Raw genomic sequence first — 21,080 nt, forward strand, 5'->3', positions numbered from 1 at the left:
GGCGTCTGGGGACCCAGTCTTGTAAGATAGGCGTGGGCACAGGTGGTTTCGGAAACAGCCAAGATAGCTGAGCTACGCAGTTTCCGTAACTCCAATAGACGTAAATGAGAATTAAAAAAAACGGCATAGCACAGCAAGCTGCGCTGTTTCTGGAGCTTAAGACTTACGGATTCAGCACAGTTTGCCTTGCTATGCTGCTAATGACCACAGCATTTAACGAGCGGGATAGCGTTTGAGCGCGATCCCGCTCGTTACTGTGAAGCGTGGGCTGTAACATACATCCGACACCCGCATAGTATGGTGCGGGTTCACTCCGTGAGCCCTCTCCATACTTCCCCCTACCCGGCTATGACGTAGCCATACGTCAAATGTCGGGAAGGTGTTAATAATTTATTTTTGTTTTAATCCAAGTTTAATCGGTCGTTCACTTGTTTCAGGAAAACTACATTGTACCAGAACCTGAAAATTATGTTGAACCCACCAAGGATCCAGTGAAGAAACGTAAGTGTTTTCTACATCCTGAGAAGTGATAGGTGTATAATCCTTAGACAGGTTCTGTACGTTGCTTTTAACAAGCAGAATACGGACAGCTGCAGGGAAGTGTAGTATAATACCGTGCCTATTTAATGCCACAATACTAGGTGTAATTTAGGCACACTATATTACACGTGTAGGCTACCATACTTTGCCTAAATAATATCACCAAAAGAGTGCCAAACTAACTGAGACAGAGCCCACATGTCCCACAGCGAATAGGGTATCCATGGCCGAATACATGATGGAAGTTCACTGCTTATGGGAGATAGTTCCGAGTAGATCTATGATGGGGATGAAGTGTTAGAGGCCCCTTTTTGACCATGCTGCAATCCAGCCCTGATCACTTTATGCTTGTCACAGCTCCATCAGTGAATAGGCAGAACAAACCTATCCCCCCACCCCCCGCAATGTCTACCACCTTTCAACCTGAAGAAGATGATGACCAAGGTAAGATCATGTATTATTTCATTTGACTGTTAGTAGAAGTATTAGAACATAACCGTTATAACGCCAATCCGTACGATTATCAGAAGACCGAAAAATAAAATGCCTACAGGCCGAATAGTCCACATATTCGATTGCATCTAAAATCAAAAATTTGGCATTGTTTAGTCCAATAATATGTCCAAAGTTTATTTATAATCCGTTTCTCTACATGAACCTAGTTTACAGTAACCACGCAGCCCATAGCTAAGTCAAGAGCTCCCTCCAGTGGGATCTGAATAAAGTATTATACTAGATCTACTATATTATACTATAACATATAAATAATAGTTTAGGATTAAAAAAATAGGTTACAGTCTTTAGCCTCACGCACATGTCCATGATTACGGCACAAACGGGCACACAAAATGTGCATTGATTTCAATGAGCCCAGACCGCAATTGTATAATGAGATGTTCTATATTTTTTGCGGTCCAGGCTCCGGGCAATGCATGGACTGTGGAAACCACAGTCGTGTGCACTGGCCCATAGGTTAGCATGTGTTTTATGCCATCTGCAATTGCTGCTCCGCAATTGCGGATAGTATATGGCCACAAATGCACGGTCGTGTGCATGTCGCCTTTTGAATTTTTTCCCATGCAGTACAAGCAGAGATGTCTCATCTTATTAGTAGCTATCAATTATCCTATAGAGCCTAGAATGAAAAAGAGCGACAGATACACCTTCTTTTTATGATGCCTAGTGCCCACCAGCGTCAGTAGACTGAAGAGACGTAGAGTCACCTATTTGGATCAGGGCGCAATTTATGGATTAAAAAAGTCTGTCTTAAATTCTCTGTGCAACTGAGTACAAGGAGTGTCGGAGCTGCTGATAATTCTGTAGCTACCGGGGTACAATTGATGAGGGAATAGCATCTATCATACAGGAATAAATTTTCTGTGTGACAGATATTCACTCTAACTCAAGACCCAGTGTGCTGGGTGTTGCATTCTGAAAACACTGCCTTGGGCACCAGGTGAGCTTGCCCAGGCCCTGGTACCCACATAACCGTAGCAGCCAGTCCTAGTGCTTCCATAATAGTTACAGCTAGCCATAGCACCCTCATAAGTGTCAGCCAACAATTTTGCCCCATAACCGTGCCAAACCGTTTCCCATCAGTATTGGCAGCCACATTGGACCAGTAATAGTGCCATCTAGCCAGTTTACGCACAATGAACTTCGATGTTATCGTTATTGGCTGGATCCTGTGTGTCAGACAAACAGGACCCGCTCTCGGCCGAGCCGTCCGCTGAACTGACTGAATCATCTGAGAGAGAACGATACAGCTTCTATGTATACAGGATATATAGAAGCTTTATCGTAAAAAGTAAACAAACAATACTAATAAAAGTCAAATGATTAAAGACACAAACATGAATAAAAAAATACATTCAAAAGTGTACGTAGCCTTTAAATTGGAGCTGCTCACTTACAAGTAACGTCAGCTTACCGTACCACATGTGGGTACACGACAAAGCAATTTTCAGATTGTGTCTGCTGGGACAGACGTGGTGTCCCAAGATAACAGAATAGTGTTGCTAGAGTTCTTGGACAGCAGATAAGAGTAATGGAGCCCCCTGCCTCTACTAAGATGGCAGAAGCAAAAATTCTAAATTTAAGCAAATAGCATGCCTCCCCGCAGTAGCGTACATAAAACACCGGAGGCCCCATAGCAAAGCTAAAAACGAGGCCCCTTTCAGGTGCTCAAGGCTCCATGGCCATAATGGAAAAATCTGTAACAGGGCCACTGCGTACCATGTACAATTTATAATACTGGTGTTTTCTTCTAACTCGTCCTGTGGGGACATACAGCCCCTCAGGCACCGGGGACTTGGTGCAACTACTACCTCTGCACCCTCTATAGCTATACCTATGCATCACTTCCATTACATTTGATGGTGTCCCCTTTAAATGTTTTATTATTCATAGGCTCATTAGCCAACAACTGGCTGACTTAAACTACTGGACATGTTATATTCCTACAGCTGCCAGCTCAGTAGTAGTGGTAGGATATTTATGTACATATATATATCTATATCTCTGCTGATAGAAGTGCATTAGGGAATTTATATAGAAGAAAGTTCCTGACCAGGATGGATGTCTACTAGTTGTGTGTTCCAGATAGAGAAAAGGCTACTAATATTTGAGGCTGAGCCCCTCTTATTCTGTTTTGAAATACAAGTTTTTTTTTTATTTGCTTTTATGCACTATTTTAAATAAAATATATATTTTTTTTCTTTCAGACCTGTATGTAGTCCCCGAAAATGAGGTAATATACAATGTGATAAATACGCCAATATTGTATATTAACCGTATATCCGTTCTGATTGATACATTCTAGAATTGAGAATGAAGTTTTTATTTTTGACTAGAGGAATGCTTTCAATTTTCCTCTTACAAGGGTTGACTACCTGCAAGTGACTTGAAATGATGGGCCTGTACACACAGCCTTGAGATTTTACTAAGCAAGTTTGTCTACCTGAACAGTTTTTTACACATTTTATATCTTCCCTAAAAGGAACATCAGAATATCTTGAACTCTAACAAAAAAAACACCTTTTCTTCTTTTTCAGGATGAGGACGAATATACAGTATGTGAGGAACGTAAGTAAACTGACTTAATACATGAAGACACCCTTCAGCTCCCCAAAGCTTGACTACTCCTAAACCAATGAAAACACACAGCAAAATGAACATTAACCAAATAAAAAAAAGAGACCCTACAAACACACCCCTTTTCCAATACCAAAAGGTTGTGTTATTCCTTCAGGGGTATGACATAAAGACATAATTATTTCTCTTTTTGACACAAATTAGAGATCTGCTGTAAAGCGGTCCAGCTCTTTTAAGTAGAGTTGTAGTTAGAGGCTCTGTCACCAGTTTATAACTTGCCTATCTCCTACCTAATCGAATACGCGCTTTGATGTAGATAACTCAATCTGCTGCAGATTCGGATAAACATCCTGGCACGGCTGTAGGCCATGTCTGTTCAGTCTTCCGTCGCTCCGGTGAAGGACCTGCAGGAGAAAGTCACGTCACAGTGTGATCTCGCGAGATCACGCTGTACTGTGAATCAAGCTGGGCTGGAATGAAGAAAAGTGTATGACGCTGATTGGTCAGCATCATACACTTTTATACAACGCCCACTTGGTGAAGATGTAAAAAACGCCAAATTGGGCATTTAGAAAAAATTCACATAAATCGAAAAATTTTCATAACTCGCTCAATAATAAATGTGTTTTTTACATCAAAGTGCCTATTAGATTAGGTAGGGACGTTATAAACTGGTGACAGAGCCTCTTTAAAGCAGAATTCCATATCAAATCTACTGTTGACAAAAATACCCGGCCGGGGATTGGGGATTCCGACTACAGGGAGCAAAAAAAGACCATTTTCCTCCTCCTCCTCCTCCTCACATGCACTCTGCACTGTGAGGAGGAGGAGAGAGTGCGCGAGCGATGGGACACATTCCGGTGATGGCAGTGTATTGCCCGGCCACATAGACTTCAATGGGAGCCGGGGGGCTGGGTACCCGGCCGAAAATAGGGCATGTCCCACAAAAATCGGTCGTGTGAATAGCCCCATTAGGGGTCTATTGTTCCTAATGCAGCCGGGTGACGGCCGATTTATGAACGGCCGACACCCGGTCGGGAAACCCTGTCGTGTGAATGCCGCCTAACTGGGAAGATTTGCTAGTCAGGAGTATTTAAAAGCTTGGCAGAAACTTACTTGGTAGGCACTGTGGTTGTTCCTCGTATGTATGCAGTAATAATTCCAAAACCGTATCATGTGTCTGCTCAGTGTAATGTTACGTTTTAAAAATAAAATCAGAAACCAAAATTAGTATGACAAAAATATTTGCCCCCTTCCAGATGTCCTTTTATTATTGAATATTTATTTTTTTATTATTATTTTAAAAAAAGGTATCTTTGTGGAGGACCCAGCCTGTACATGTATTACATAGGCAGCACAATGTAATGCTTAATTTCCCCCCTGGGGGTGCTGCAAGGTAACTGAACACTTGCTGACAGCTTTCCTTGCAGATGCATTTGAATATAAAAAAAGGTATTCAAACGTATTACACCATGTGCATATAGACTTTAATGTATAAACCTAGTTCAAAAGGGTCACCTTTTGACTGTTATAATGCCTTTTATGTTTTTTATGACGTATGGAATAACGTAGACTACCACGCTAGCAGAATGACCCCTTATGATCCGCTTATTTTTGGGGGAGCCTTCTAATAAAAATAAAAAAATTCTCAGAGTGAACAACCCTTTTAAAGGGAATGTGTCGCTAGAATTTTATTTTATTTTTTTCAGTTAAACAATTCATATTTAAGTGATTTAGACATTGTTTTTACATTTTTTTAATTCAGGAAATATTTTAAATTAGATTCTAATTTATAACATTTCCATGTGCTGGCCACTAGAGGGAGCATTTCCCAAATTTGCAGCATGGCCACTGTGGTAAAGCAACCTCATTGATTTATGCTGCAAATTTGGGGTTCACACACTCTCCTCTAGTGTCCTCACACAATCCCCCGCTCCCTTCTTCTGCTAGTGCCAGGAGAAGGGTTTGAGTGTCTTCAAACCTCCTACACACTGTGCCGCCATTTTCTGAGCGACTGCACAGTGCTAGGAGTATTAGATACACGGCTCAGCAGACAGTATCACACAAACATAAATTACCTGCTCCTGCCGCCGCCTCCGCTGGTCTACGCTCCTCTTCATTGAACATATGGCCGTAAGTCGTCATCTTACTGTCTGACAGCGGCTTCCGGTTCACATGAAAATGGCGCTGGATTTCGCTCTACAAATGAGCTTCGTTTTGGTCTGTGTGGGAACGGCGCATGCGCCGTTCCCACACTGACCGCGCACGCAACCGAGAATGGAACGGCTCCCGTTCGCATTCTCTATGGGTTTGTATGTGCCGTATAGCATCTTTGTATGTGTCGTTAATCGACACATACAGAGATGAAAAAAATGGCAGCCCCCATAGAGAAGTAAGAATACATTAAAAAGTAAAAAATGAGAACACCATTAAATAAAATTTTTGTTAATATATTAAAAGCAATATAATAAAAAAAAAAAAAAATCATGACACCTTCCCTTTAAGTGGATTGACTTCCTCTCATCGGCTTCTTTTCACTTTCTAACTGTCAGAACATTATTTACAGGGAGTTTCCGACCTAAAAAAGAAAACTTTTTATTAAGCCATTTCTGCAACTTTTCTAAATACACTGAAATTTTCTCGAATAATATATAAAAAATTTTAACCACTCAACATCATTAGGCCGACTGTAGTTTTGCTCTGGGAGAGAATATACAGGTGTTTCTAGATATTGCATTCAGAGAGTTTTGTTCAAAACCTAATAGGGAGCAATGCAGATCTAAAACCTTTAATATACATACAGCAAAAGTCTGTAAATTTGGCATGCGTGCGGGATAAATTCTAGCATATCCGGTGTTGAAATAAAGGAACTCTAGTAGTCTGGGAATATAAAGCATTTTCATAGTCCACTGAGGATTTGGGCCAAGCTATTTTTTTTTTTTACCTAATTTGTGTGTTTTTCTAACCAGTTGACAGAACGCTAGAACCACCAATAAAGCCCAAGCCATCACCTTTCCCCCGAAATATGTAAGTATGGCATAAATGATAAGATAAAAAAGTCACGATACACTAATAAAATAATATACAGTTTATATGCTATTGTAAAGCTTTGTCCCTTTTTCTCTAGGTCGAAACCTCTTGCACAAAAACCGGTAAGATTCTTGTTATTTTATAGTATCAATCTTATACCAGTTCTGCACACACATCTATGCCAGCCAAAGTCCTAATGCATAGTGCACCCTGTTAATGCTTAGATCATGCATCCAGATGTGTAGTGCAAGTTACTACAGTAAACATAATATTTTATGATTTTACTGTTTACTAAAGCTGTAAAATTTCTTATGAACTTAGATGTGATCGTTATTAGCTGGATCCTGCGTGTCTCCGCTTTCAGCCGAGCCGTCCGTTCAGCTGAACTGACAGCCGAGGCCTTGACTGACTGATACAGTTTCTAGTTCTACAGGATACATAGAAGCTGTATCTAAAAAATGATATATTTTTTTTAGCAAAAGTCAATTTTAAAGGACATGTGTTGCCAGCAAAACATGTTTGTTTTTTTTAGTTAAACAGTTAGTGTATAGGTGATTAAACATTGTTCTAATTATTTTTTTTTTTTTTCACGAGTCAGGAAATATTATAAATTGGATTCAATTTATAATATTTCCCAGCACTGGTCACTAGATGGAGCCATTCCCAAAATTGCAGCATTGCATGTGGTAAAGCAACCACATTGCTTTATGCTGCAAAATTGGGTAAAAATCCTTTGCTCTAGTGAGCTCTCAGAATCCCCCCCTCCTTTATCCTGGCTAGTGCCGGGAGAAACGAGGGGTTTGAACGGTCTAACCTCCTACACTGTGTGTCGCCATTTTTTGAGCTAACACACAGTGTAGAAGGTTAACATACAGTAGTGAACATACATAGAAATAACTTACCTGCTCCAGTCGCCGCCGCTCCTTCCGGTCCATCCGCTCCGGCTGCTGCCGCTGCTCCATGTGCACAAGTCCGGAAGCCGCGACCGGAAGTAGTAATCTTACTGTCCGGCCGCGACTTCTGGTCCACAGGAAAATGGCGCCGGACGGCGCGCATTTCAAATTGGACTGTGTGGGAGCGGCGCATGCGCCGTTCCCACACAGCGGCGTACACGATAGTGGATGGAACGGGCCCCGTTCGCAGTCCCTATGGGACTGGAGCTGCCGTATTCCATGTCTGTATGTGTCGTTAATCGACACATACAGAAATGGAAAAAAAAATGGCAGCCCCCATAGGGAAGAAAAAGTGTAAAAATAAAAAAAAAGTAACACACAAACACACAAATTAATCCAAACGTTTTTAATAAAGCACTAACATCTTTAACATATTAAAAAAAAAAATTTTGGTGACACTGTTCCTTTAAAGTTGTCTTAAAATTTCATAAAACATTTATTTAAAAAAAAAAATCCTTTCAAAGGTGTACATAGCCTTTAAAGAGGCTCTGTCACCACATTATAAGTGCCCTGTCTCCTATATAATCTGATCGGCGCTGTAATGTAGATAACAGTAATTTTTATTTTGAAAAACAATCGTTTTTCAGCAAGTTATGAGCAATTTTAGATTTATGCTAATTAGTTTCTTAATGACCAACTTGACGTGTTTTTACTTTTTACCAACTGGGTGTTGTACAGAGGAGTGTATGACGCGGACCAATCAGTGACCAATCAGTGACCAATCAGTGACCAATCAGTGACCAATCAGTGACCAATCAGTGACCAATCAGCGTCAGACACTTCTCATTGTTCCAGCCCAGCATGATTGTGCAGTGAAAGAAGCTGGGCTGGAACAATGAGGAGTGTATGACGCTGATTGGTCAGCCTCATACACGTCATGTACAACGCCCAGTTGGTAAAAAGTAAAAACACGCCCAGTTGTCTATTAAGAGACTAATTAGCATAAATCTAAAATTGCTCATAACTTGCTCAAAAATGATCGTTTTTCAAAATAAAAACCACTGCTGTTCTCTACATTCCAGCGCCGATCAGATTATGTAGGAGATTTATAATCTGGTGACAGAGCCTCTTTAATGCAAACAAAAAACAATGAATTGCACGGCATTCTAAATATGAAACCCAGTGACGACATGAATAGTTCTGATTGGCTGGTAGTCACTTCTCCCAGCTCTTCTAACAGAGGTTTCCATGGTGATTTTGTAACCAAGCAATGCTCGGAAGCGATGTGTGCCTTGATTAATAAGCTGCCATTGTGAACACGGCTACTATTATAGCAATGAAATGTTCACTGTTTGCTATTCATTAGCTACTAAACACCAGATAATAGTTGTAGTGCAATAAACTGTAAATTAGAGGTCTGCAACCAGTGGCTTCTATGGCTATCGTGAAACTACAACTCCCACAATTATTTGCAATGTTGGAGTTGGAGTTTTAGAACAACCAAAGAGCGATAGGTTGCAAGTTACTGTTGACATTGTATCCTCATATGCATATACATCCTAGAATTTAATGTTCAAAAACTAAATGCTTATTTTTTTTATTTCAAGACATTGATACCGGCTTTACCCAAAAGGGTTGTTAATAGCAATGTTGGTAAGTTAATATTAAATATATAGAAATGCAATTTGCCACCTGTTGGCTAATCAATCAAAGAATTAAAATAAAGTAGTTTCTGTTGCGCTAATTGGCAATAAAAGTGATGCAGCATTTGCCTATTTTTTTGCGCAACATTTGTTCTTTTACGTTCTTTCCTGTATATGACATAGTATGCCATGTAATGATCGAAAAACCACAATAAAAACAGAATAGAAAAAATAAAATGGAAGTGACGCAGCAGTTTAAGGGCTTATTCAGATAAACGTATAAAGAGTCCGTGTGACAGTCGTTTTGTTTGTTGGACATAAAAAAACAGCCATTTTTCATGGCCGATTTCACACACATCCGTCTGAAGTCTGCGTTGGACATGCCCTGTTTGTTAAAAGAGTACCCCAACACTCACCTGATCACATGATGTCCTGCTGATGGAAACCCCAGCAAACCGCTGTAATCTGTTAAATTTCCCTGCAGCAGCACCGCAGGGGAAATTAAGCATTACACCGTTCATAGTGAAATCTATAGGCTGTCTGTGTAATGCACAAACCTGTTGGGTCCTCTAGAATGAGAGACACTTTGTAACTGCTCTCCACTATGGCTAATAGATGAGCGACCCTAATTTATTAGCTCAGGCTTCCCTAATAAGGTATTTAAAATTGAGTACTCTAAATTTTGTCCTCTAGGGTGAACCTTAGGGATCAGAGTTGCTGGAAAGTAGTAGGTTTCAGTTCATACTGGCAGTCTTTTATACAGCATCCTCAATGTCCTTCCATATAGACCACCTATAAAGAAAAGCATTATATAGCTACTTATATAGCACCAACATATTACGCAGCGCTGTACAGAGGTCCTCTTTTTTTACTGTCCACATTGGGGCTCACAATCTAAATTCCTTATTGGTATGTTTTTGGGGTGTGGGAGGAAACCGGAGTACCCGGAGGAAAAGCACGCAAACACTGGGAGAACATACAAACTCCATGCAGATGTTGTCACCCATTTGAACCCAGGACCCCAGCGCTGCAAGGCAATAGTGATAACCACTGAGCCACCATGCTGCCCACCATTATGTAAATATACAATCCACCTACCACCTCCTTTAAAACTGCAGTCTCCAAAATAAACTTCTGGAAACTAAATTTTAATGCATGCAAATGTGGATGCCGTCTAGTTGGTGTGCCGCTAGTTTACCAAGACACCTGCCTCCATAACATTAAATGTTACCGGATTTCCCTAACTTTTGGAAATTAACATTTTGTTTATTTCACCATGAAAGTAACATATATTTCAATAACTATGTTTTTCATAAATGAAGGAAGAATAATTTAAATGTTCTATTACAGACAAGCCCCAAGTTCTGCAACGCCAAAGAATACCAAGTGCAGGAACTGAGCCACCTCCACTGCCGCCAATAGCTCATAAGTAAGTCATTCTGTCACCACAGTAACATTTATACCTGGAACCTATGTTAGTGCTTAATTGTGATGTACATGAACTAATTATAGGTTACCTAGTTGGTTAGGCTGATCAAAAACATGTTCATCAAGTTCAACCAGATCATGTCCTATTTAGCTCAGCTGAAATAAATTATAGGTGAAAGGACAGGTCTTCTTGAGAAAGAGTGCTTGCTTTCTTTTAAGATTTATCTTCTTCTCTGGAATACAATACATATCCCATAGTTGCCTATGCTATCTAGGTAGGCTGGAATCCGTGGCACACCAGAATCCTGGTTCTATTTAAAAGAAGGTATGTGATGGGAGCACCCTCATTTTCATGAGGATCTGCTCCCTCCCCTACAGTGGAGTTAAATCACTGGTCTTGTTTAGGTAAAACAAGTAAAATTCCATTAATCCGGTATTTATTAAGTCTGATCGGTGCCGGATATGCCCTGCTTTAGTAACTCTCCTGGTAACTTCTTTATTGTTTGATGCATTACAGTGTGGGATACTTTGTGGTAAGATCACTTAGCACATTTTTTTCAAAACTTCTATTCAATTTCGTGTTAATAAATGTAACAAAAGGACAATATTTTTTTTCCAGGTTACCAGTTCCCCCTCCTAAACCTAATGTAATACCAATACAAAGTAAGTGTATTTTAATTATTCTTTATTGGAATTAAAATTCTATCTGGTTTTGCTCATTACTTTTATACTGAACATCTACAAAGTGGTTAATGTACTTAGAGTTGTCCCATCAGGACAACCCCTTTCCGTATGCTCCAGCAGCTTTATTTCAGGCGGACCCGGCCCATCTATGTATTACATGGACCCCCATACATTTGAAGGGCCTCCATGTTCTAATAATTTCCCCTGCAGCGGCCCATGCAGGGGAGGTTTATGGCTAGCCATTTTTGGGAGATAACAGCTGATCATCTGAGGTTTCAGAAGCTGGACCCGAGGCCATCAGCTGTCGTGATGAGACAACCTCTTTAATGTTATTTTAAAGCCAGGAGGTGCAAATGTAATAGGAACCCAATTATTCAATATAATGGGAGTCTGAATTTCACTGAAAGCATTTAAAAAAGTTAGAACTTTGTACATTTTTATCCATGTCCACTTTATTTAAAGGATTCGAGATATATAATGCAGTCAAAAATGATTTATTGCAATTTTAATTGTTTTATACTGTCACGCAGAACCTCCTGAGGTTGCAACGCGTCATATATCTGGCCCAAGTCGTCATGGCGGAATAGTGGAAAAGGTAAGAACAGAAAATCTAATTCACTTCAATTTGATCGATGTGTATTAAGCTGTGAATAGAATACGCAATTGTGGGCATAAACTGCAATTTACAGTAAATACTATATATTATGACCAGTTTTATTCACTTATGCATGATGCTAAATAATTACATATTCCCATAAAAAAACACATATCCCCCTCCCCCCCCCCCCCAAAAAAAAGTGAGATATATCATTTTCCCATTTTTGCTTAAACGTTTGACATTCTTCAGTATACAGTGTTAAAAACATTTGGATTACTTACTGTTTATATAATCTGTGACCCTATGACAAAATAATAGCTCCATAGCTGCTAAAATGGCTGCTGTAATTTAGAATATCCGTAAGAGAAGGTCAGTAGCATGACTGAAAAAGTAAGAAAACACATGATGTCCTGAGCACACCTTTTTTGAGCTAATGTGTCAATGACCGCTAAATTACTTTCTAGTCAATTCATTATTAATGCAATCAAGGCAATACAAACCGATATCCCTCCAATAGTATAATCACAAATCTAAGAATTACAAAATAAATCTGTTCTCTGTATAAGTATTATACTTCACCTTCAAGTTAAATAATATAATCTGAGCATAAGAATATATGAAGTTACATTGCAGTACAACACATATTTTGTAACCTTTAAGGAATATATAAATAGCATTTACCTAATATATTATTATTAGAATCACTGCCTTTACAAGTAGGAGTGAATTCATGAAACACTTCAAGAATGTGAGGAATCTGGCATCAGAAAAGCAGTGATGATTATTGTAGCCTGTATTGTGTATTTGGGACAACACACAAAGGGGGATAAATATTATAGGCTGTATATCACTATTCTGGTGCAAAAAGAATTGCAAAATATAGATTTGCACAATAATTTGCCACCTCTTCCAAAAAATGTAAGGGGTGTGGCCCCGACAAATTCACTATAATTTATGCCAGAAAATGGTGTAAATTATAGCGGAAATCTATAAGGTAGCACGTGCAGATCCACCAAAAATATTGACGTGAGCTTAGACCCTCACTAACTTTCTGAATAAAGCAGACACATCACCTCCTCTAGAGTTGCTCACAAGTTTCCGACACTGTGCCCGCAAAAGATATTAATTTTGAACAGCACCCAAGGGTGTTGAGACACATCATTGCCCTCTATTAATACATTTATATACACCTAATAAATCAAAACGTGTGTTAGGGATCCGGAACTTAAATATTAAGAGCCTAGGACAGGCCACCAATATTTGACATGTGGTGTCTGACCCACGCCGATCAAAATAATAAAGGGTCTGAGCTGCAGTATCAGACAGTTACTCCAGTATGTATGCCTCTGTGCATATGTAAACCATGAATGGGACAACCCCCTTCATTCTTCTGATCGGCAGGGGTCAGACCCCACTGATCAAATATTTATGGCCTATCTTCAATATATAAAAGTGTAATTTCTACATTTGACAGCCCATTAGCACTGGAATATTCTCCATTAAAAGCAGTTTGGTTTATTATTGCCCAGTGAAATCCCTTTAATGTGGCATCCGATATTCCAGGTCTGAAAATGAGGCACTTGTTTTCAGCACATAAATGAAATACAGTGTGGAATTTCACAAGACCAGAAGCAGAAGACTGCAAAGAAATTTCTGATTAAAACCTATTGTGTTGGAAAGCTCCTCTGCGTTACATAACCTCTTTCCAAATATCTTATTAATGGATATGGATGTACGTGTCGGTCTGGAGCACCTTGGGCCCACCAGAGAAAATCATTCTTGGGGCCCACCCATTAGCTATATAGACCTAATACAAGACCAATCTTAATTGTGCACCAAAACATGTCTATATTGTTGCACAATAAAACCGCATAAAACCTTTCACCATTCACTGCGCTAGAATAAACCAGTAAATAAATAATCAAATGGACAGCATGGGGACAGCTTGTTCTGGGGAAAACCAGTTGCCAGGCAAGGCTTTATTTGAGGATTTGTGGGGGAGACCCCATGTTGTCCATTTAATTTACTAATTTTGTGAACATATGATCGGATTAGATCCAGGGCTCCAGCAGTCAGTATCGATATCCTAACCTCCCCGTTCCTGGAGTATCTCTCTTGACTCCTCTGCACCGCGTATAAAAACTTTCTTGCGCTCAACGGCTTCAGAACCCATCACTGCACACAGAGCCGAAGAGGACCTAACTCAGGAGCATGGAGGGTATGTACATGGATGTGGAGGCGCAGGTGTGTGGCCCAAATCATGGGTCCCACTTGCTCTGCCTAAAGGACGGCCCTATGGAGGAGAGAAGTGGGTGCACTGCGCCAAAAGAGGTTTCACTCACTCTTTTAAGGTTTTTTCTCTATGCTGAAGTCTGCACTGGCGCGATCTTCACCCCTTCAGTCTCTGCTCACTAGCTATACATTTGATGTAACATGCTGTTCCAAGGGGTCAATTTAGGAATAAAATCTAAGGGGTTGGATAAAACACAAAACAATGGTATCACACACACTATCCGCTACATATGTAGGAAATGTAGAATGACCTCAAACACCAGACCCCAAAATGAATTCAAATCAGATTTCTGGGGGTGGCATCTGGTGGTGTCCCTTTCATTTTACACAAGTAGAAAGGAGAGGCAGCACTCCAGTTGAAAATTAAGATATGAGGGAAAGTCTCATGCCAAAATGAAGCATTACCGGATAATTAACCCCTTCCCTCCTGAGCCATTTTTTTGGATTTTCACTTTAGTTGTTTCCTTCCCACCTTCCAAAAGCCATAACTTTTTTCTTTTTCTTTTAATACAGCCATTTGAGGGCTTGTTTTTTTGCGGGACGAGTTGTAGATTTTTAAGGCACCATGTCTTTATTATTATTGTACCATATAATGCACTGGGATAATGGAACAATAATTTTGTGGAGTGGAATGGCAAAAAACAGCGATTCCTCCATTTTTGTAAGGTTTCGTTTTTACGGAGTTCAACGTGCAGTAAAAATGACATGCTAACTTTGTTCTACGGGTCAATACGATTACGGCGATACCAAATTGATAACGTTTTTTTATGTTTACTACTTTTAAAAGGGAAAAACTAATTGTTATAAATAAAAAGTAGTATTGTGTCGCCACGTTCTGAGAGACAGGAGTCTTATTTTTACGCTTATTTTTTGCAGTACGAGCTGTAGTGTTTATTGGTACTGTTTTGGGGTAGATGAGACTTTTGGCGGTTTTTAAAAAAAAAACTTTACAGCGTTCACCGTGTAGGTTAAATAATGTTATAATGACTTTTACGGTGATACCAGTTATGTTAATGTTTTGGTTTTTTTACATTGCTTTAGGGGGAAAACCGGAAAAGTTGTGTTTTTGTTTTTGTTTTTGTTAAGTTTTTAAATATATTTTTTATGAAAAAAAACTTTTTGAATGGTCTGTCTAACTTTTTTTTATACTAGTTTCCCTAGGGGAATTGAGCCAGCGATCGTTGGATCGCTTACACAATAAACTGCAATACTAATCTATTGCAGTATATTGTGCTTCTGACATGCACCTAATAAGTCCTGCATCTGGGGGGCCGATGGCACATGAGGGGGGGGCCACCCATGAACACTACTTACAGGGGCTGTATGAAAAACTGCCCCATGCCTGGACAAACCCTTCAAGGGAGCTCCATATCGCTAATTTGCTGACTGAGGGCCCTTTCCCAACAAGTCGGTGAACAGTCGGTTCGTGGATGATAATATGAAGTCCCTCATATAATATAGAGCGCCTTTGGGGCTAGTTCACATGTAGCGTAAATACTGCGCATTTTCCTCAATCTGCAGCATAATACAGTAGCAGAGGAATGGATGAGATTAAAAATCTCATCCACACGCTGCATATATATGTGGAGATCTCTCACACAAATTGTCCCGCAGTGCCGTTTTTTTTTTAAGCCGCGGCATGCCAATTGTGGTTGTGGAATCGCTGGTAGTTTGTTTCAGATTTTAAATCCCAATTTAATTCAATGGGGAAAACAGTCAAGTGTTGTGACTTGTGAAGCAGAATCACAGTGATTACACCGCAAAATCGCAATTTAGAAAAAAAAAACACCTTATACTTACCTCTGATGTTCTGTAGGCCAGTCTCCTGGGATAATGTCATCACATGTGACCGCTGCAGCAATTCACAGGCTGTAGCGGTGGTCACATGGGATGAAACGTCATCCCAGCAGGCCAGATAATTCTGCAGCTTTCCTCAGCGAACATTCCAGACGAAAAACGACACCACTATTTGGTCTGGTTTTTCGCCCTGGAATTCCCTGCGGTCACCAGGGGGATAGACTATGTACGTTTTACGCAGTGTATCCGCCCTGTGTGAACATACCCTAATATCACTTAGAAAACCAGTGTATGAAGGTTGTTGTGGGGGGGAAAGGGAGGGGGTTGTAGTGGGCTCTGGGGGTTGTGTGGGGGGCCGGGGGTTGTATTGGGCTGGGGGGTTGTGTGGGGGGGGCCCTGTACACTGCTTGAGCCCCCCCCCCCCTGTTCAGAGCAGGGCACTCTGTAGGCATTTATAGAGAAAATATGCTGATGGAGTCCCTCCTGACTCCTATGCGGAAACCAGACTGCACCAACTTGAGCTATTGAGCTGGAGCAAAAATAAGCATAGCACGGATTGGCTGAAGATCAGCCAACCCGTGCTATGCTTAATAGCAGTGTTTACAGCCGCACATAGCGGTACGCAGCAAGGAAGAGACACAGGCGCTAGCATCTCACGGCCCAGCTGACTCACGTTGCAGATGCTGATACGTCCACCACCAGCAGGGGGCAACCATTTCATTTGTCGGAGCCTGGGGCCACAGGAGGATCCTCTGGTGGGCCAGTCCGACCCCGTGGATGTAATAGAAGGGGTCTCCCTCTAAGGCACCCACTATTAACCAGAGCAGGACTCCATCTGTAGGACTTGTCTTGTCTATACATTACACAGGCAGCCCATTGATTTCAGTTGATACCATGTAACACTTCATGCAATTTAAATTTTATATTAAACATCCAAAGATACAGCATATCCGATATTCCAACCGTGGCAAAGGAATTTTACTGTACTATATTTAGATAAAGTATGTGTATGTATAGCATATCCATTATATTGTGCTCACCTTGTAATGCTGTGTTTGTTACAGGATGCAGATGTACTCAATAAAGAGTGGTATGTTTCATCGTGTGACCGGCGCAAAGCAGAAGATGCTCTGACTGCTACTTCCACGGTATTGCTTCCCTTAGTGTTTAAAATTCAACACATCGTACAAATAATGACCGATTATTACAATGGTGTTTCTATTTCCCATAGGATGGATCTTTCCTAGTGAGAAAAAGCAGTGGACAAGACTCCAATCAACCTTTCACCCTTGTAGTATTTTACAATAGGCGAGTGTATAATATTCCGGTGCGATACATTGAGGCTACACGACAGTATGCTTTGGGCAGAGAGAAAAGCGGAGAAGAGGTATATAAACATAGTTGTTTGGATAGGTACTAAGAATTGCTTATTTTGTAGCTGCATTACAATACAATATGTACTTTTTTATTTTTCCAGAGTGATACTGCCAAATAAATGAAATATTAACATATTTTGTATTCTTATCATTATCTTCAGTTTATATATAACTTAAAGGGGTTGTCCAGTCCCTAAAAATGTATAGCCTATCCTCAGAATAGGTTATCAATATTTGATCGGTTGGGGTCCGAATGCTAAGATCCCCGCCGATCAGCTGTTTAGAAGGGGCAATAGCACTCGTACAAGCACTACTTCCCCTTCATGCCAGTCACTGCTCACACTGTGAATCGCTGACACAGCTGTAGTGGTGGTACATAGTATTACAACCTTCTCCCATTGAAGTGAATTGTAGAAGGCTGTAATACTGTGAACCGCTGCTACAAGTGTGTTGGCGATTCACAGTTTGAGCAGTAAGGGGCCTTCAAAACAGCTGATCAGCGGGGGGGTCCCGGCAATCGGATCCCAACCGATTTTTAAATATTGATGGCCTATCCTGAGGATTTTTTAGGGATGAGACAACCCTTTTAAAGAGGACCTGTCATGTTCCAATAAAAGTATAATTGTCGTCATAACTCGAATCCTAATGAATAAATTGACAACTGGGCGGTTTCCACCACCCACATCAACCTAAGCCGCACTGTAGACTTTATCCATTCTGGACAATCCTTTTTTTGTTACAGTCCCCCATAGAACAGCTGATCGCAGGGTTTCCTGCTGTTGGTTAAATCATTTGTTATTTATGGGGAGCCCACAAGCAAGTGTTCAATTCCCCGGTAGCACCACCACAGGGAAAATGAAGCGTTGCATACAATAGTTCACATTTAAATTAATGAGTTGCCCGTGTAATGAATGAACGTGACTGGTCCTTCAGAGTGATAGAAACGGTCTTGTAGCCGTTTTCCGTACTGGTTAATAGAAGAGGATCCTGAACAGGGAACCCCAGCTACTAACTCAGTATTCCCTAACAGGGTATTTGAAAATGGGTTTTCTAAACTAGACAACTTTACATTAGAGCTTCTCAAATTGTGAGGCAGGCTGCACCAGTGAGCCGCCCCCTAGTTGTTGGTAAAGCATAGCTGGGGATGCAGATTTCACAGAAGTGATCATAAACTCCAGACACCTTGCTCTGACTGCACAAATCTTTGGTTAAGCATCGGAATTGGCTCTTTTTGTGATTATTTTATACAGAGAAAATGTCGAAATATTTTACGTTTTGGCATGACCTTAAACCTTGGGTGGTATGGCCAAGGTATCCCCATGTTCTGACTGCCAGGCCACTGTATAAAAACCGGTATAAATGGGCAACAGACCGGCCCTAAGATGTCAACGGTTTTTGAAAGAAATGCAAACTAAACTCACACTTGTTAAAAAAAAAAAAATAATAATAATTAATCCGTATCCTAGTTGTTTTAGGCCTTGGATAATTTTACCCGAAGAGTGTTTTTTTTATTTATTGTTGTGTTTTTATTTATAAATCATTGTTGTCCTTTTATAGAGTTCAGACATGACGGTTATTTTTTGGAGCCGGGGATTTGCAGATTTTGTTGTGGAAAATCCACCGCAGTATTGACATGTTGCGGATTTGAAAATCTGCAGCATGCCCTCCGTTCCATATGGATTTTTTCTGCTATATGTGAATGGGGTTTTGAAAACCCCATCCACATGTATTGTAGTATAAACTGTGAAATGTCAATTGAAAATCCTCTGCAATTCTGAAGCCTCTAAATTTACCCATAAATGTAGTTTTATTTTATTTATTTTTTTTAAAACTAATTTTTTTTATTTTGGCCAGTTCTCATAAGAAAAAAAACACATTTAAATTTCATTGATCGTAGAACATTGCGCAGTAAAGCCGGTCAAAGATAATGAACGACTTAAAATAGCTTCACCAGTAGTTACAGAACCAGTTCCTATTTCAATGGAGGGAAAAGGGATGCCAGTGAACTCTGGTGCCAGTGAACGGTCATAGAGGATCAGCCCATTTAATTGCATGTTCTGTTTATCAGGTGGTATATAGCATACATATTAAGTAAACCTTAAACTTTTATAGAAGCATTAAAAAAAGATTCATTTTAGTGTTTTTTTAAATGGATTGGCCCTCTGTTGGGTCCACGAGCGATTAGCTGCAACCTGTGCGGGACCCTGGCAGCAAGTGTTCAGCTCCTCCACAGGGAAAATTAATCATTAAATGGTGCCCTTGAAATCAAAGGGCCTCCATCTCTTGAGGACAGGGCATGTCCATGCATTATATAGAGTCTTTATAGCCACCATCCACGCTATGATGGTGGTCTATAACAATGGACCCCCAAAATGGGTTTTATAAACTAGACATCATCTTTAAAGAGGACCCATTAGTTCTCCTGACATATCTGTTTTAGTAGATATCTGTGTTTCCCATGAAATAATTCAGGAGCCTCTCATAGAACTCAGTGACAGTTATTCTTCCTGGTATGGATAAATTAACAACTGGGTGTTACCATTCCCTTCGTTAATAGGGTGTGTCTGATACTGTCCGTACTGATTGAACAGTGTTCGACTGTTCCCATTTATTTGCCCCATTGACTAGAGTAATGTTAACACCCAGTTGTGAATGTATCCATACATTTCCAGGAGGAATAGCAGAGGAATGGCACAACATAAGCTCTAAGAAAACATGCTCCAGAATTGTTATTTCATGGGGAATAGAAGTATTCACAAAATCAGATCTGTCAGGTCCTCTTTAATCTTTTAAAAAGGTTTTGCTTTGTATTCCTGATAATAAATACACATTTTAATATATTAGCTGCATTTTTTTCCTTCTCACAGAAATTCCATAGCGTGGCGGAAATTATTGAAAATCACCGTCATACTCCTCTTGTGCTAATTGACAGCCACAACAACACAAAAGACTCAACAAAGTTAAAACAGGCTGTTGGGATCCCTTTAGCTATTTGCAGAACTGCCACGTCACAGGGGAAATGTTACAAGCCTACAAGAGAAGCAACAAAGGAAAAGTGGAAATAAATCGAATCAACCACTTAATTTGTATATTTATTTCTCCATGGTGAGAAAAGACGACTTGCAACACCTTGATTCCTGTACATTTTATTATATTACTTTTGTGTGCACAATAAATAAATTGAAAGCATTCCATGTGGGTTTTATTGTTTTATGATTTAAAAGGAAAACCGAAATATGATTTATTTTTTTTTCTTCTCCATTCACATCCAAAGTCAAATCTAAAATTTTGCTAGGTTCCTATTGCCAGAGTGCAGCATATTTTGAGAGTTCAGATGAAAGCTGAAGGCTACTAGGGCTCATTCAGACGAGCGTAATACTCGTCCGTGTACTGTGTGTTGAAGTCGCTCACGATAAACGGACCCATGCAATTCAATGGGGCCATTCACACATGCGTTGTTTAGCTGCTTCCTCCATTTAAACTGCAGAGCAGGGGGCATGGTTTTATCAACTTCTGCTGTAAAGTAACACGCAGCAGTCGGTTTGTTTTTGGTTTTTTCCTGTGGTGTCCAGGACCTAAAATGTACATAGAACTTTGAAACTTCCATTTGGGTGACTATATTGAAATGGATCTGAATTATTTCCTGCAATAGAAGAAAAACCGCAGCACAAGTCCACTGTACAAAAACAAACTGAAAAGCTTTATT

The 21,080-nt window shown here is 40.1% G+C and overlaps 1 protein-coding gene across 5 annotated transcripts in view; it reads left to right on the forward strand.

Moving 5' to 3' along the window:
- BLNK (B cell linker) overlaps positions 1 to 20,539 on the forward strand; it is a 192,444-nt gene extending 171,905 nt beyond the window's left edge. For 4 of the 5 annotated variants that reach the window (XM_075842395.1, XM_075842397.1, XM_075842399.1 and 1 more), the window contains 13 exons: positions 438 to 501; positions 898 to 984; positions 3,264 to 3,289; positions 3,594 to 3,624; positions 6,603 to 6,660; positions 6,761 to 6,785; positions 9,164 to 9,209; positions 10,550 to 10,628; positions 11,247 to 11,290; positions 11,842 to 11,906; positions 17,063 to 17,146; positions 17,230 to 17,385; positions 20,242 to 20,539. In XM_075842395.1, the coding sequence (XP_075698510.1) occupies positions 438 to 501; positions 898 to 984; positions 3,264 to 3,289; positions 3,594 to 3,624; positions 6,603 to 6,660; positions 6,761 to 6,785; positions 9,164 to 9,209; positions 10,550 to 10,628; positions 11,247 to 11,290; positions 11,842 to 11,906; positions 17,063 to 17,146; positions 17,230 to 17,385; positions 20,242 to 20,439 (963 nt within the window). In that variant the 3' untranslated portion in view covers positions 20,440 to 20,539. The remainder of the gene's footprint in view (positions 1 to 437; positions 502 to 897; positions 985 to 3,263; positions 3,290 to 3,593; positions 3,625 to 6,602; positions 6,661 to 6,760; positions 6,786 to 9,163; positions 9,210 to 10,549; positions 10,629 to 11,246; positions 11,291 to 11,841; positions 11,907 to 17,062; positions 17,147 to 17,229; positions 17,386 to 20,241) is intronic. The other variant, XM_075842396.1, reaches the window with a different exon arrangement.
- Positions 20,540 to 21,080: the final 541 nt, after the last annotated feature.

The sequence above is a fragment of the Rhinoderma darwinii genome, chromosome 11 (genome assembly GCF_050947455.1).
Source record: "Rhinoderma darwinii isolate aRhiDar2 chromosome 11, aRhiDar2.hap1, whole genome shotgun sequence".
Lineage (NCBI taxonomy): Eukaryota > Metazoa > Chordata > Amphibia > Anura > Rhinodermatidae > Rhinoderma > Rhinoderma darwinii.